Source organism: Monodon monoceros, unplaced genomic scaffold (assembly GCF_005190385.1).
Source record: "Monodon monoceros isolate NGI ecotype Baffin Bay Population unplaced genomic scaffold, NGI_Narwhal_1 Super_Scaffold_9, whole genome shotgun sequence".
NCBI lineage: Eukaryota > Metazoa > Chordata > Mammalia > Artiodactyla > Monodontidae > Monodon > Monodon monoceros.
The window spans coordinates 8,024,408-8,041,072 of NW_021703786.1; the positions used below are offsets into that span (position 1 = coordinate 8,024,408).

The window sequence follows — 16,665 nt, forward strand, 5'->3', positions numbered from 1 at the left end:
GGACCGGAAGAACGCTAGAGTAGTCTCCGCACTATGGCGGGTCCTGTCAGTTTGAGAGAGCTTTTAATGGGCGCTTCAGCCTGGACAGGCTCTGAAAGTCCCGAGGGGTCCCCTACAGAGGGTGGTGGGAGCGCGGCTGGCGGACCGGAGCCTCCTTGGCGGGAGGATGAGATCTGCGTGGTGGGAATCTTCGGCAAGACGGCTCTGCGCCTGAATTCCGAGAAGTTTTCACTTGTGAACACGGTGTGCGACCGACAGGTTTTTCCCCTATTTCGCCACCAAGATCCTGGAGACTCGGGGCCTGGAATCAGGACCGAGGCTGGGGTCGTCGGGGAGGCTGGTGGAGCCGGGGTCCCTGGCGCCGGGTCCGGGGATCCAGTTCGGGGAGGTGTAGCTGTCGCGGAAGGGAACCGAACTGAGCCAGGTTCCCAGGACTACAGCCTTCTGCAAGCCTATTACAACCAGGAGAGCAAAGTTCTGTATCTTCTTTTAACTTCCATCTGTGACAATTCCCAGCTTCTCCGGGCTTGTCGGGCCCTTCAGAGCGGGGAAGCTGGAGGTGGCCTCCCTTTACCTCATGCGGAAGCGCACGAGTTCTGGAAGCATCAAGAGAAACTGCAGTGCCTCAGTCTCCTTTACCTTTTCTCCGTCTGTCACATCTTGCTTCTGGTCCATCCCACTTGTTCCTTTGACATCACTTATGATCGAGTATTCAGAGCCCTGGATGGACTAAGACAGAAAGTACTGCCCCTCCTCAAAACAGCCATTAAGGATTGTCCAGTTGGCAAAGACTGGAAGCTAAACTGCAGACCTTGCCCACCTAGACTCCTTTTCCTCTTTCAACTCAATGGAGCACTCAAGGTGGAACCCCCTCGGAGCCAAGACCCAGCTCATCCAGAGAAGCCCAAGAAGCATTCTCCCAAAAGGAGACTGCAGCATGCCCTGGAAGACCAGATTTATAGAATCTTCCGGAAGAGTCGTGTGTTGACTAATCAGAGTATCAACTGCCTCTTTACTGTGCCGGCCAATCAGGCGTTTGTGTACATAGTTCCTGGAAGCCAGGAGGAGGACCCAGTAGGCATGTTGCTGGACCAACTTAGGAGTCATTGTACTGTGAAAGACCCTGAATCTTTGCTGGTCCCTGCACCCCTTTCTGGGTCCAGGCGATACCAGGTGATGAGGCAGCACAGCCGACAACAGCTTTCTTTCCACACTGACACTAGCAGTTCCAGTTCTTCCGGGCAGCTAGTGGATTTCACTCTTCGGGAATTCCTATGGCAGCATGTAGAGCTAGTACTAAGCAAGAAAGGTTTTGATGACAGTGTGGGCAGGAACCCACAGCCTTCCCATTTTGAACTTCCTACTTATCAGAAGTGGATCTCAGCAGCTTCAAAACTGTATGAAGTAGCTATCGATGGGAAAGAGGAGGACCCGGGCTCTCCCACTGGGGAGCTAACGTCTAAGATTTTAAGCAGTATTAAAGTCTTGGAAGGGTTTTTGGATATTGACACAAAATTCTCAGAGAACCGGTGCCAAAAAGCTTTACCCATGGCCCATAGTGCCTACCAGTCAAATTTGCCTCATAATTACACAATGACTGTCCATAAGAATCAGCTTGCCCAGGCTCTTCGAGTGTACAGTCAACATGCTAGGGGTCCAGCCTTTCACAAATATGCCATGCAGTTACACGAGGACTGCTACAAGTTTTGGAGCAATGGCCATCAGCTCTGTGAGGAGAGGAGTTTAACTGATCAACACTGTGTACATAAATTTCACTCCTTACCTAAATCAGGTGGCCAAAATTTTCTCAGTATTTTGAAATCAAAGCTTTGAGCTGTGTTCTTATTCTTGTTGTAAGAGAGTTTGTTCATTATGTTTTTAAAAAGAGGGCCTTTTAAAAAGAGGGCCCTGCAGAAATTTAGGTACATCAGATTTAAGTTTTTTCTCCTGCTGTAAAAAGAAAAATCAGCTATGACCACTGATTATGTTCTTGTATTTAAAGAATGAACCCTAGGGGATTAGTAAATGAGAACTATTAAATAATACAAAGTTTCAGGAATTTCATATTAACATTTTTACCTTTTGTTTAACTGAAATGAATATAATGAAATGTATGGGCACTATGATGATGATAAAATTTACTTAGAGACCCTAAAAGTTTAGATTAAAAATATGTATTATGTCATGTATTTTCACTTGCTTCTGTTAGATGTGTTTAGTCAAGTTTTTGTGTTTTGGGAGGTTTTTTCCTTCTCATTTCCAAAGAACTGGTTGGAGAAATTTGGGGGTTAAGGTGCAACTGAATGCAAAATAAATTTGGGTCTGCATTGTGTGTAAAATTAATAGTGACTTATATTTTCCAGGAGAAAAACCAGAGCCTGATAGAAATCCTCCTGTGCTGTATCACAATAGCCGAGCTCGATCCACTGGTGCCTGTAACTGTGGAAGGAAACAGGCACCTCGAGATGATCCCTTTGATATCAAGGCAGCTAACTATGACTTTTATCAGGTAGACTCTACATTTTTTCCTCCTCTTCTCTCTCTCTCTCTCTCTCTTTTTTTTTTTTTTTTGCTAACGACCATCTGAGTAAAAATGTATTTTTTCAGAAGCAAAATATCTAGATAAGTAAATGTGACTTGCAGTGTGATATCTAACAAGGGAAATTTCTTTATATATACTTACTTGCTTACCCATTAACTGTTGATCTTGCTTTTTAATGTGAAGCATGTGTTGTTTTCAGTGAAAGGTTCACAGGATTAGTTTGTTTGTTTTCTTCCTTTCTCCATAGCTTCTGGAAGAAAAATGTTGTGGAAAGTTGGATCACATCAATTTCCCAGTATTTGAACCAAGTACTCCAGATCCTGCTCCTGCCAAAAACGAATCGTCTCCTGCCCCTCCAGATGCAGATGCTGATAAACTTAAAGAAAAAGAACCTCAAACCCAAGGAGAGAGCACAAGCCTGAGTTTAGCTTTGAGCTTAGGCCAATCCACAGATAGTTTAGGTACCTATCCAGCTGACCCACAAGCAGGAGGAGATAATCCAGAAGTTCATGGTCAAGGAGAAGTAAAAACTGAGAAGAGACCAAACTTGGTTGATCGGCAGGCATCCACAGTTGAATATCTTCCGGGCATGCTACATTCAAATTGCCCCAAAGGTCTCCTACCCAAATTCTCCAGCTGGTCTTTGATTAAACTAGGCCCTGCTAAGTCTTATAACTTTCATACTGGTTTGGACCAACAGGGCTTCATTCCAGGAACAAACTATCTTATGCCTTGGGACATTGTCATCAGGACTAGGGCTGAAGATGAAGGAGACTTAGACACAAATTCTTGGCCTGCTCCAAATAAAGCTGTTCCTGGAAAGAGAAGTGCAGTTGTAATGGGAAGAGGAAGACGGCGAGATGACATAGCGCGAGCATTTGTGGGCTTTGAATATGAAGACTCTCGAGGACGAAGATTTATGTGCTCAGGACCTGACAAAGTAATGAAAGTAATGGGAAGTGGGCCCAAGGAATCAGCTTTAAAAGCCCTGAATAGTGATATGCCCTTATATATTCTGTCATCATCTCAGGGTAGAGGGCTAAAACCACATTATGCTCAACTTATGAGGCTTTTCGTTGTGGTTCCTGATGCTCCTTTGCAGATAATACTAATGCCTCAGGTAAGAAATATAACCCTTTTTGTCCTCAGACACACAAACAATGCCGATGCTTGTTTTGATTATATGAAAAAAGTACAGGGTATCAAACTAATTAAACAGGTCTTAATTTTAAATACCTCTTATACCTAACATTCTGTTTCTTGAAAAATAGATTGTAGGTGTGTTAATCAGTTCACACCATCAATTCACGTCATCTGGTTAGAGGCAGAACTCGAAGTTAAAAACCTGTAGAAAAGCAGGATAGTATTTGAGATTATTTAATGTAATATCAGATACGATTGGAGTTAAGAATGTACACATTACCTGCTTAATCTTATGTGCTCTGTGAACTTATCCTTTGTTTAGGCACTTATCTTTCAGGTGTTTCTTATTGAAATATATTAAAGTAATCATATAACCTGTGTTTTTCAGGTTCAGCCAGGCCCACCACCATGTCCAGTATTCTACCCAGAAAAACAAGAAATCACTCTCCCACCTGATGGCCTCTGGGTTTTGAGATTTCCATATGCCTACGTGACTGAGAGAGGACCTTGTTTCCCTACGAAGGAAAATGTGCAGTTGATGAGTTACAAGGTGCTCCGTGGGGTTCTTAAAGCAGTAACACAATAAGTGTTTTCCAGCCAGTACAGTGCTAAACTGGAGCTGATTTTTGGTTTTGGTGTGTTTGGGGTGTTTTTTGGTGTGTGATACTGTGTTTTCTTGAGCACAAAATGTGTTTTGGTTACAGGAGTTCAGTGTTTGGACAGTAATTGTTCCACTATTTCATGATATTGTTGATACTTATTGTAAATGGGGGTACAGCTTCCTAATAAACATTGTTTATTCTAGAAAAGGACATGAAATTCATGTTGATACCTCTACTTTCTCTTTGTTTCTGTTTCACTGTCCATAATAAAACATATTTCTATTATAACTGAATGTTGCATTATCATGTTGAGCCAAAGCTTTGTTACTGCTAAAACGTTTTAGCTGGGATTTTCCTTAAAATGCTGCTCCTGAAATTATCTTCAAATCAAGATGATCCAGGGCTTCCCTGGTGGCGCAGTGGTTAAGAATCCGCCTGCCAATGCAGGGGACACAGGTTTGAGCCCTGGTCCGGAAAGATCCCACATGCCGCAGAGCAACTAAGCCCGTGCACCACAACTACTGAGCCTGAGCTCTAGAGCTCGCAAGCCACAACTACTGAAACCCGCGTGCCTAGAGCTTGTGCTCTGCAACAAGAGAAGCCACCGCAATGAGAAGCCCATGCACCGCAATGAAGAGTAGCCCCTGCTCACCGCAACTAGAGAAAGCCCGTACACAGCAACGAAGGCCCAACGCAGCCAAAAAATAAATAAATTTTAAGAAAAGAAAAGGGAGAGAGAGAGAGAGGCAGAAACCACAGTATCTTTAAAAAAAAACAACGAGATGATCCAGTAGGTTATCTGGTAATTGTATGAGGACTTAATTGCAAAAGTACGTCCTACTGTTTGGCTCACCATTCTGGTACCTGAGTTACATTGTTTTGTTCTCACCATTTTATTCTTGGACTGATGAGATACCATATTTTAAATGAATGCTCTCTGAACTAAAACTTATTTATCCAGGATATTAGTACACACTTTATTCTTTGAAAATTGCTATACTATGAAACAATTTGCTAAGTGATACAAATTTTATCAATTCATATCGATGTTAACGTTCACCAGCATCAACATGGTGACACTGATATATCACTAATTAGCTAAGTGTGCAAAATAAGTTAATATGCCAGAATTCTAATGTAACTGATTATATTTTCCTGGGCACATTGATTTTGAAATGCTGAGCAAATAGAATTGGAGATTTTAGTTGCAAGATATATGAAATGTAGTATTTGTTTTATTTATTTATTTATTTATTTATTTATTTATGGCTGTGTTGGGTCTTCGTTGCTGCACGCAGGCTTTCTCTAGTTGCGGCGAGCGGGGGCTACTCTTCATTGTGGTGCGCGGGCTTCTCATTGCGATGGCTTCTCTTGTTTGGAGCACGGGCTCTAGGCCTGTGGGCTCAGTAGTTGTGGCGCACCGGCTTAGTTGCTCCACGGCATGTAGGATCTTCCTGGACCAGGGCTCGAACCTGTGTCCCCTGCATTGGCAGGTGGATTCTTAACCACTGTGCCACCAGGGAAGTCCCATGAAATGTAGTATTTGTTTAACACATCTTGCTACCGGCTTAAAACAGTTCTTACTTAGGTTTTGATTTTTAAATCTATATAGAGAAACACATAACTGGCAGCCAATTTAAAACTAATTTAATTAGGTGTATCTTTATGCCTATTTTACTGTAGTTTAATTAGGAAGAGAATCTGAGCCAATATGAAAATTAGTCTCTATTCTTCTTTCATCTCAGCCTTATTTTTCATCCTTTTCCTTTATATCTTTCATTCCTTTTATATCAGTTTTAAAAATCACAATTACTTTTGTATTAAGCATAGTCGTTGGTAGTTGCATTTGGGAAATATAGCTAGACTGTTCTGTAGGACATATACTAATAGCTGTATTGTTTTTTAATAGCCTCTAAGACTTGACTAACAGGTTGTGTAAGCTTGTAGGTCAGAGGAACTATAAGAAAGTAGTTTATGAGAGCAAATAGATTTCAGAAGAGCAAACCTGTGTCTTTTTTTCTTTATTTCCTTTTTGATATCATTCTACATGGAACAACTTTACATTACTGCTTAAATTAGTAAGTAATTTTCCTTGATTATATTTGGTTACAGAAGCCACCTTAATTTGAATTTCTATAGCATTTTTAAATACAAAACTTTTTTTTTTAAGTATTTACAGTGTTGTGTTAGTTCCTGGCATACAGCACAGTGATTCAGTTATACGTATATATATACATATTCTTTTTATTTTAATATACCCTCGTAGCTTATTCATTTTGTGCATAATATTTTGTTCCATCTATTTGTTTGTTTGTTTATTTATTATTTGGCTGTGCTGGGCTGTGTTGTGGTGCGCGGGCTCCAGAGTGCACGGGCTCAGTAGTTGCGGTGCACAGGCTTAGTTGCCCAGCGATATGTGGGATCTTAGTTCCCGGACCGGGGTCAAATCCGCGTCCCCTGCATTGGAAGGCAGATTCTTAACCACTGGACCACCAGGAAAGTCCCTATATATGCATATTCTTTTTCACGTTCTTTTCCATTATGGTTTATTACAGGATATTGAATATAGTTCCCAGTGCTATACAGTAGGACCTTGTTTATCTTTTTTTTTAATTGGCCATGCCATGCGGCTTGTGGGATCTTACTTAGTTCCCCAACTAGGGGTGGAACCTGGGCCCTCAGCAGTGAAAGCACAGAGTCCTATCCACTGGACTGCCAAGGAAGTCCCTATCATTTTATATATAATAGTTTGTACCTGCTAATACCAAATTCCTAATTTATTCCTCCCCCACCCCCTTTCCCCTTTGTTAGCCATAAGTTTGTTTTCTATGTCTGTGAGTCTGTTTCTGTTTTGTAAATAAGTTCATTTGTGTCATATGTTGGATTTTACATGTAAGATATCATATGGTATTTGTCTTTCTCTTTCTGACTTACTTCACTTAGTAAATACAAAATTTGTATGCTATTTGTACTTATAACTTGCTTAAGACACAATTGCAGCACTTCTTCATGCTTGTTTTTATCCATAAATAAGTTTACAGGGTGTCACATTAGAGAAATGTGGACTATGCAGGTCTGTATTGCTTACTACCTTTCACTTTAGTCCTGCAAACCTTATTTCAGCAAACTTCAAACGTGATGGTTTTTTTAAAGAAATTATATTTCTTCTGTAGCAGCATTTGCATTGTCCTTTGCTTAGTAGGTTTCTTTTTTTGAAATATAAGGAAATGTTTCAAATTGATTCTTTTTTAAGCATCACTAGGTCAGAAGGGCATTCTTTGGCTTATTGGTAAGTCTTTTGATGTGTCCTTGAAGAGTTGTATAGAATTAAAATTTTTAGGAAGTAAATCATATTTTATTCAAGAGTGCTAACTATTTAAAGGACTACTATGATAAACCTTATAAAGTAAATTACATTAATCTAATTTTTTAAATGGTTTCATACGTTGGTTTACTTAAAATTAAGACTCCCCTGCACTACTTAAACAGTGAGTTTTGTTTCTTAGTTTAAATTAAAAATTTAAAAAGACTTTAAAGGAACAGGAAAAAAATTAGAAAAATGGAACTAGAGAAGCCTGATTTATAAAAATAACAATAGCTACTGTGTACTGAATGGCACACAATAATAATAGCTATTTCTTAAATATCCTCTTGTTAGGTAATTTAGTAAGCATTTTGCATACATTGCCTCTAATCCTCAAAGCACTGCAAGATAGATATCCATTTTGTCAGGAAATTAAAGCTTGAGGTGATTAATTTGTCCCAGGTCACATAGCTAGGAAGTAACAAAGTCAGAATTTAAATTGAGGACTCTGATTTCAAAGCTGTACTCTTCCTATGTTCTGCCTTCTTAGAAAATATAAAAATAAAACCTGTGTGTCAGTTTCTCCAACTGAATATTTTGATTCTGGTCTTAAGACTTGTGAATAGGTGAGTTTTGGGGTTTTTTTAAGATTTATTATTTATTTACTTAATTTATTATTTTTTTTGGCTGTGTTGGATCTTAGTTGTGGCATGCGGGATCTTCGTTGAGGCATGTGGGATCTTTTGTTGCGGCGTGTGGGTTTTTTCTCTCTCTGTAGTTGTGGTGTGTGCGTTCCAGAGCCCATGGGCTCTGTAGTTTGCGGTACGTGGGCTCTAGTTGAGGCGCATGAACTCAGTAGTTGTGGCACGCGGGCTTAGTTGCCCCGCGTGGGATCTTAGTTCCCTGACCAGGGATCAAACCCACATCCCCTGCATTGTAAGGCGGGTTCTTTACCACTGGACCACCAGGGAAGTCCCCTGGGTGAGTTTTTAATGTCAGAAAAATGAGGTATGGTAGACACTCTTAGAGGACTATATGACCACAGTTGCTTATTACTTCCTTTCTCCTACAAAGTTACATGTACTTGAGGATCAAGTGACTTGTTTATTTGGCTGCCGGGTCTTAGTTGCGGCACGTGGGATCTTTGTTGAGGCATGCAAACTCTTAGTTGCTGCATGTGGGATCTAGTTCCCTGACAAGGGATCGAACCCGGGCCCCCTGCATTGGGAGCGTGGAGTCTTAGCCACTCGACCACCAGGGAAGTTTCGAGTATTGAGTGACTTTTATCCTTTATATTATCCTGGCTATTTTCTCAATATAAAAGCAAGACTCCTTAGTTTACAGTCCCACGTAAAACAATTTTTGGTTTTGAACATACCTTTGTTGTTTTTGTAAAATGAATATGTAGTCATTGTATCTGTTATTGTTTCATAGGTTTTTTTTAAACAAAGATAAGAATAAGTTACCTGAAGTTCCACTGCTTTGCTAAATGCTCTCTGCTAACCAGTGGCAACATTTTAGTGAATATCCTTCTAAACATCTCATGCAGACAGTCACATGTGGATATGTATTCAATTTTACATAACTGCAATCATAGAATACATCTTGTTCTGTAATCTGCTTTTTTCACTCTACAGTATATGGTAGACATTTTTCCTGTCAATAAATGAATGTATTATTAATAGCTGCATTGTTTTCCCTTATCATGATTTATATAATCTGTCCTTTATTGTTTGATATTTAGGTTCTTTTAAATTTAGGGCTTCTATGAACGATGGAATACCAGGGTGCATACATCTTTTATTAATACTTGTGAAATTTTCTTTGCAGAATAAACTGTTAGGCCTGGGATTGATGGGTCAAGGGATATACACATTTTACATTTTGATATATTTTGCTAAATTTCCCTGAAGAAAGTTGAACCATGCTCTAACCTAGTATCAGATTCCCACTGTTAGAGTTGAGAATCCTAATGGCAGTCTGCCAGTTTGTCTGCACACTTGCTGTTTATTGCAGCAGTTTTCTTATTTAGAATAGTATCACACTTTAATTTATGGGTTCCTTTAGAACTCTTGGGTAAATGCCTTCTGGTCCCAATGATCTATGTTCCTAGTCAATTGCATCTGCTATCTAGAACCCTAATAATTTGGGCAATACAGTTGTAGATGGGGTTGAAATGACAGGTTAAGGAAACATTTGACTAGTATGAATGTTCTTTTCACTATACTGCATCCTGGATCTGCTACCTCTGATATGCTTCCAGGACACTTTTTAAGTGGGAATTTCCTTAATGCTATCTTCTATGAAGAGCAAGATTATTTTTCAAATCTTTTATTTTTCGTAAGATCAGTACTATCTTCTCCAACCCCTTGAACTGAGTTAAGATTGATGACCTTGTTGTTATATCAGCCACTAGCTGTATAGTCTTGGGCAAACTACTTAACCTCTCCAGATATCAGTTTTCTCTTCTTAATGAAACAGGCCAGTGATTTCTTTTTTTTTTTTTTTTTTTTTTTGCGGTACGCGGGCCTCTCACTGTTGTGGCCTCTCCCGTTGCGGAGCACAGGCTCCAGACGCGCAGGCTCAGCGGCCATGGCTCACGTGCCCAGCCGCTCCGCGGCATGTGGGATCTTCCCGGACAAGGGCACGAACCCGTGTCCCCTGCATCGGCAGGCGGACTCTCAACCACTGCGCCACCAGGGAAGCCCGATTTCTTTTTTTTTAAAGTTTTTATTTTTCCTTATTTTTAACATTTTTTTGGCCATGCTGCACAGCATGCAGGATCTTAGTTTCCTGACCAGGGATGGAACCCATGCCCCCTGCAGTGGAAGCCCAGAGTCTTAACCCCTGGACTATCAGGGAAGTCCCAAGCCAGTGGTTTCTGATACTCTTTCTTTTTCAACATTTTCCCCCTATGATAATTGATTGCCTGTGCTAATTGCCTTTCTTGGCTTAAATAATGTCTTATTAACTTTGGAGCCTCATAAACTTCCCGCAAAATATGGCCTTCATCTTGGAAGATATCTCTCATCATATAAGTGCAATTTTTTAAAAGATGCTTTTCTACTATTATACTTTCACCTGTTCTTTCATTGGTGTTAATTTTCTTGGGCCTGCACTAAGGCATGTGTGCTCCTGCTTGGTTACTTATTTTGAATAATTCTGTATACTTTCCCTAACTTTGTTGCCGAATCCTAACCACTAGGCCACCAGGGAATTCCCTAGGATACTTTCAGTGCTTTCATTTTACTTCCTTAGATCCTCAAAATACTGCTCTGAGGTTAGATATTATTATCCCCCATTTTACAGATGTGAAACTGAGGCTTAAACTAAGTGATATGCCCAGAGTCACTCAGTTTATAAATAGCATAGCTATATCTATGGGTTCTAGGGACTTCCCTGGCAGCCCAGTGCTTAAGACTCCATGCTTCCAGTGCGGGAGGTGTGGGTTCCATCCCTGCTTGGGGAACAAAGATCCCACATGCTGTGCAGTGTGGCCAAAAAGTAAATAAATCAATCAGTCTATGGGTTCTACATTTAGAGCTCTGTCTGCTATGCCACTGGTGCCTCTATAGTTGAAGGTTAAATATTCTTAGTTACATTTTTTTCCTGGTAATATTTATCATATACATATATCTATACTAATCATAAAGTAGTCATCAAATTTAAAATTGCTGTCAGGAGAGATTTTGGAAAAGGGAAACAGAACCATGAGCACAGCTACTCTATAGGATATAATTTGACAGCCCTAAACGGATACTTTCCTTAATTCCTAACAAGGCAGTATTTTTCAACTTGTGAGTTCCCTTTAAATGTTTTTAATTTTAAGTTTGGTTGTATGTGGAAATTTTTATACTTAGTTCTCTTCTACAAAGGCTTTATCATTTCTTTGCGTATATTGGTGTTAGACCAAGAAATAAGACTACTGTGTTGGTAAACGGATGCAAAAGTCTTTCTCTGCAACTTTTTAAAATCTAATGAAGGCCCTTGTTTTCAAGAATCCTCCAAATTTTATTTACTCTTCTTAAAGGAAGCTAAAATCTTTGGGAAGTCGTTATTAACAGAATGTGTGAGTTGGAAGTTATCATTTAGTAAAAAAATTCCTCATTTTACAGATAAGAAAACAGAAGAAAGAAATTTGCTTAAGGCCGGAGTCAAGAATCACGTGATTTTAAATAATCACTCTGCATTCTACTTCTGTGAGAGACCTGTTCTTCTGGCCAAAATTTCTCCCTCAGCCCTGGGTTAATTCTTTTGCACTTAAATGTGGCTCTTAGAATTAGTAGTTTGTGTGGGATGAAAGGAAATTTAGTTTCCAGTCTTCCCAAGACTTTTAAGTTATAACCTATAACCTTGTCAACGTTTCCTTATTTTAAACGGACTTGTAAGTCAACAAACATTTGACTGCCTATCGCGTACAAGGCATGAGGTCTGCATTTTAACAGTAAAATGCGAGAGGAGAGGAGCCATCCCTCAAATACTTGACTGATAAACTAGTACCTTTGATGGTATGTGTGACAAAAGGGAAAATTCTCCCTTGGCTGGACAAATGAGTGTGTTTATTATTTGTTTTCAGTAAGCTTTAACTCCTCCATCGGTAAGAGTTCTTTGCATTTCTTCGACTAGGGCTAAAGACGCGCCCTGGAATCATCCCTTTTTGATGTGAACTTTCTTATTATGTCAGGCCTTCCTGAAGGCTATCCTTGAATAGCCTTTTCGGTCCGAGTGATGGCGAAGGCACTGGCGGGTTTCCAAGCATTCGCCTCAATTTGCGCTGCGAGTCGGACCACAAAGCTAGGTGACAAAAGCCGGCTCCGGGACCTTCGCCGGCTCATACCCTGCAGCCTGAGCGCGCCTGCGTGTCGGAGCCCCTTTGTTGCTTGGCTGCCAGAGTCCGGCTGCGCCTGCGTGTTGGGCTGGCGCCGGCAAGTGCGCTGCACCGCTGGCACCGGCTGGGGGCGAACAGACCTCCTCAGCAGCTGCCGCCGCCGCTGCAGCCGTTGCGACCGTCTCAGCGGAGTTCAGAGGGCCAGGCGGTGGGAGACTTCCCACAGGGGGGCTGAGATGTCGTCCACCGCGGCTTTTTACCTTCTCTCCACCCTGGGAGGGTACTTGGTGACTTCCTTCTTGTTGCTCAAATACCCGACCTTGCTGCACCAGAGAAAGAAGCAACGATTCCTCAGTAAACACATCTCTCACCGCGGAGGTGAGAGGGGTCCCCAGAACCAGGTGGCGGAGGTGGGGGAGGCCCCCCACCTTGCCCCAGCACGACTAGAGCTGAGGGTCCTCCGCAAAAGGCAGGCGGGTGGAAATACGTGAGAGTTTGAGGAAGGATGGGCGTGTGTGGATAGAGGGCTCCCCCGGAGGTGAAGGCAGTGTGGAGGGGAGGTCGCCTGAAGGAAGGAAAAGGGTCTTGAGACAGAGCCAAGGTGGGGACCTCTCGAGTGCAGCGATGTCAGGGGTTCTCAGAAGGAGGAAGGGCCAGGGTGAGAATGAAGGGTAGATGGAGGTTTCTCGGAGGAGGGAAGGATGATCGCAAGGTACCTTCCTAGCAGTGAGGCACAAGTGGGGAGCACCGGGCCGAGCCGGGGGTACCCCGCAGTGGGGAACCGGGAACAGACTTGTTCCGAGACAGCCAGTGGCTGAGCTTGTGGGAAGATGGGGCGAACTGCTTCCAGGGCTGAGGAACTGCGTGAACCTGGAGCGTGGTGCAGCCTGGGCATCTGCAGTCCCTGGGGGCCGGTCCCAATTCACCCCTCCATCCCCCCATTCTAAGCATGATAATTGAGAAGAGGGGGGAACCGAGTCTCTGAGCCGGGGACACGTCCCAAGGTCACAGTTACAGCTTGGGCTTGACTGGGACAGAAACTGGAGCGTCCTGGTTCCCAAGGCTGCAAACCTCGCACCTGTTTTTTTTTTTTTCCAACCCCACCTTGCACCCCAGCAGTGACCAGTGGATTTCCAAAGACAAAAAGATGATTTAGTTAATGACAGGACTGTATTGTTTGACGAAAACAAAGAAGTTTCTTTTGGAACAGTGTCTTGCCAAAAGGAATGTAGATGAACCCTCTCATTTCCCAGACAGCAGGCCAGATCTTTGCCTCTTCATTATTGTGCAATAATGTCTTTATTTCATTTCACGCATGATGTATAAAATGTTGTGAGATTGGATTATTTCAATCAATTTTAGCTTGTTCTTTAGAGATGAATGTTAAACTAGGTTAAAATTGCTTGGAATTTACAGTCTAATACTTGAAATGGTAAAATTCTAGTTTACAGTCTAAAATTTGATTTAGTACCATGACTCCTTTGCTAACAAGAATTGGCCAGGAATAAGGGTTGTTTTTGTGTTTTTGTGTTTTTTTAATTTAATGAATTTATTTATTGGCTGCATTGGGTCTTTGTTGCTGCCCGTGGGCTTTCTCTAGTTGCGGCAAGCGGGGAGCTACGCTTCATCGCGGTGCGCAGGCCTCTCATTGCGGTGGCTTCTCTTGTTGTGGACCATGGGCTCTAGGTGCGCGGGCTTCAGTAGTTGTGGCACGTGGGCTCAGTAGTTGTGGCACACGAGCTCTAGAGCGCAGGCTCAGTAGTTGTGGCACACAGGCTTAGTTGCTCCGCAGCATGTGGGATCTTCCCGGACCAGGGCTCGAACCCGTATCCCCTTCATTAGCAGACGGATCCTTAACCACTGCGCCACCAGGGAAGTCCCAGGAATGAGTTTTTAAATATCACAGAAGTACATTAGCATTCTTCTGTAAAATCTGTATAATTTAATCAGTTACACATAGTACTAAAGAGTGACTTCAGTGGTTATGCTAGTCTCCTACTCATGAAAAGTGTGAAAGGTTTTAAGGGATCTATCACCAGCTAAATGCCAAGTTATTTCTTATTTGGTTTACCTGTATTTTAATGGATACAAAGTTAAATTGTAGGATGACATATGACTACTAACGTGCCTTCAACCAGTACAGCCAAAAAAACAACTTTTAGTGTTTGAGTTGTTGCCATAGAAGTATTTTCGATGGTAGTAGTCCTACTCTGGAGATAGTCAGTACCTTCTGCCAGTTGTGTTTACTGATTTAAAAAAAAGAAAAGTGTGCTTACTAAAAACCCAAAACAAAACTAGGTCCTCTAAAAAGCTATCTAAACCGTCGTTATGGGTGATCTAGATTTTATTTTAGAAGAAATAATCTTAACTCTGTAGGCTTGAAATATGTTTACAGTCCTAAATCAGTGTAGTAAATTCCTGTGTGTTAGTGCTTAATATGTTTTTGTTGAGTATGTATGCCAAATAATACAGTTGAATCCAGGGTGATAGAGGATATATTTACTAAAAAACACTTTGTAACTCAAGATACTAAGTTTCTGGAAAATAATAGACTAGGAAGCAGTCAGCTTCTGCTTGCTTTTTATTTTTGTCTTGGACACTGATAACAGCAATCAGTGTTATCTGTGCAAACTTTTCCATGCATGTCACGAATATTTGGGCTAATTCTCTATTGCCCTAACTGCAAATACCTGATATTTCATGAAAAACAGATGTATGATCATTCCAAGATTGAAACATTGATCATTATATATGTATAAAGTATATACATCTGAATTGCTTTAACTTAAAACTCTTAATGTGTACTATATTATGTCTGCTATGAAAGCACTATCACCTGAGTCAGATTCTGGACCTATCACTAGTTAACCTTGGGAATAAGCCTTGGTTATTATAGAAGCAATATAACCTTGCTTCTCTTTGGGTTGTTATGAGGATTAGGTGTACAGAAAGCACTTTAAACACTGTAAAATTGTTTAGAAATATAAGCATGGATACAGGGGGTCACATTTGTATTTTGCAATAGAACTTTGAGTTGAGTGAGAAAAAATGAGATCACCCCATACTTAATGTCTTAGTTTTAATGAACACTTTTGCCTTTTACTGATTGATTGTCCTTGAAAGTAGAAAATACTCTAATGTTTTAAAAATTAAATGGTGTAGGCCTGCTTTGTTCTTACCTCATTAAAGCATACGTTGTATTACATTATATTGTAATATCTGCTTCCCTTATTAGACTATGAGTTCCTCAAGGGCAGATTTTAGATTTTACTAATGCTTGGGTCTCTAGCCTCTAGTACAGATCCTAACATACACTTAAAATAATAGCTTGCTGTCTGCTAATTATCTATTGTGTGCTAGATACTTTCCATGTCTTTCCTTATCTATTTGACCAAAGAACACTTTTTGTAACTACAGTGTATTGATGAAATACCAATAGGACCAAAGATGTACCCTTTGGGTTAAATCGAGAGCAAGTCATACTCTCAAGGGCTATTTTATAATTTCTCTATGAAATTATGAATTTTATTAATATTTTTACAATTGCATAAGTAACTCATATTCATTGTAGAAAACTTGGGAAATATAGAAATTAAAAAAGAAAAAATAGTTCCTAAAACTCACCATCCAGACATAATCTATGTTAACATTCTGAAGTATGTCTCTTTTTTTTTAATATTTATTTTTATTTATTTATTTGGCTGTCAGGTCTTAGCTGCCGTACGTGGGATCTTTGTTGCCGTGTGTGGGATCTTTTAGATGTGGCATGCGAACTCTTAGTTGTGGCATGGGGGATCTAGTTCCCTGACCAGGGATTGAACCCAGGCGCACTGCACTGGGAGCGTGGAGTCTTAGCTACTGGACCACTAGGGCAGTCCCCTGAAGTGTATCCTTTAAGTACATATTTTACCACATTTGGAATCATACCATATATACACATATTTCAAATGCCCACTGAGTTAACTAGAGTTAGGATAGCAGGGAAATAACTTTTTCATACTCCCTAAGCTACCTCTATGGGCCAATTGAATTAAGCAACAGGCTTTTAAAAAAGAGATTCATTTATTAGGGTTCGGTGGCCAAAGAATTAAAAAAAAAATCAACTGATAAATTCCTCACCTTACCTTTTAATCTTTCACCCTTGGTTGCAAGGCAAAGTATTGCCACAATCTGGGCATTTTGCCAGATTGATTTCAGAGGTGATAAGTTTGAGGGTAAATATTGCTCATGGACACTGGCTGCTTCT

The 16,665-nt window shown here is 40.9% G+C and overlaps 2 protein-coding genes across 3 annotated transcripts in view; both read left to right on the forward strand.

The window, feature by feature from the left end:
- SMG8 (SMG8 nonsense mediated mRNA decay factor) lies at positions 1 to 4,510 on the forward strand. Its single transcript, XM_029210750.1, has 4 exons — positions 1 to 1,792; positions 2,364 to 2,509; positions 2,790 to 3,662; positions 4,074 to 4,510. The coding sequence occupies exons 1-4, from the start codon at positions 34 to 36 to the stop codon at positions 4,269 to 4,271; spliced, it is 2,976 nt and encodes a 991-aa protein (XP_029066583.1). The 5' UTR covers positions 1 to 33; the 3' UTR covers positions 4,272 to 4,510.
- An 8,009-nt stretch (positions 4,511 to 12,519) lies between these two features.
- GDPD1 (glycerophosphodiester phosphodiesterase domain containing 1) overlaps positions 12,520 to 16,665 on the forward strand; it is a 44,594-nt gene continuing 40,448 nt past the window's right edge. The window contains exon 1 of one of the 2 annotated variants that reach the window (XM_029212232.1): positions 12,520 to 12,797. In XM_029212232.1, coding sequence (XP_029068065.1) covers positions 12,656 to 12,797 — 142 coding nt within the window. In that variant the 5' untranslated portion in view covers positions 12,520 to 12,655. The remainder of the gene's footprint in view (positions 12,798 to 16,665) is intronic. The other variant, XM_029212233.1, reaches the window with a different exon arrangement.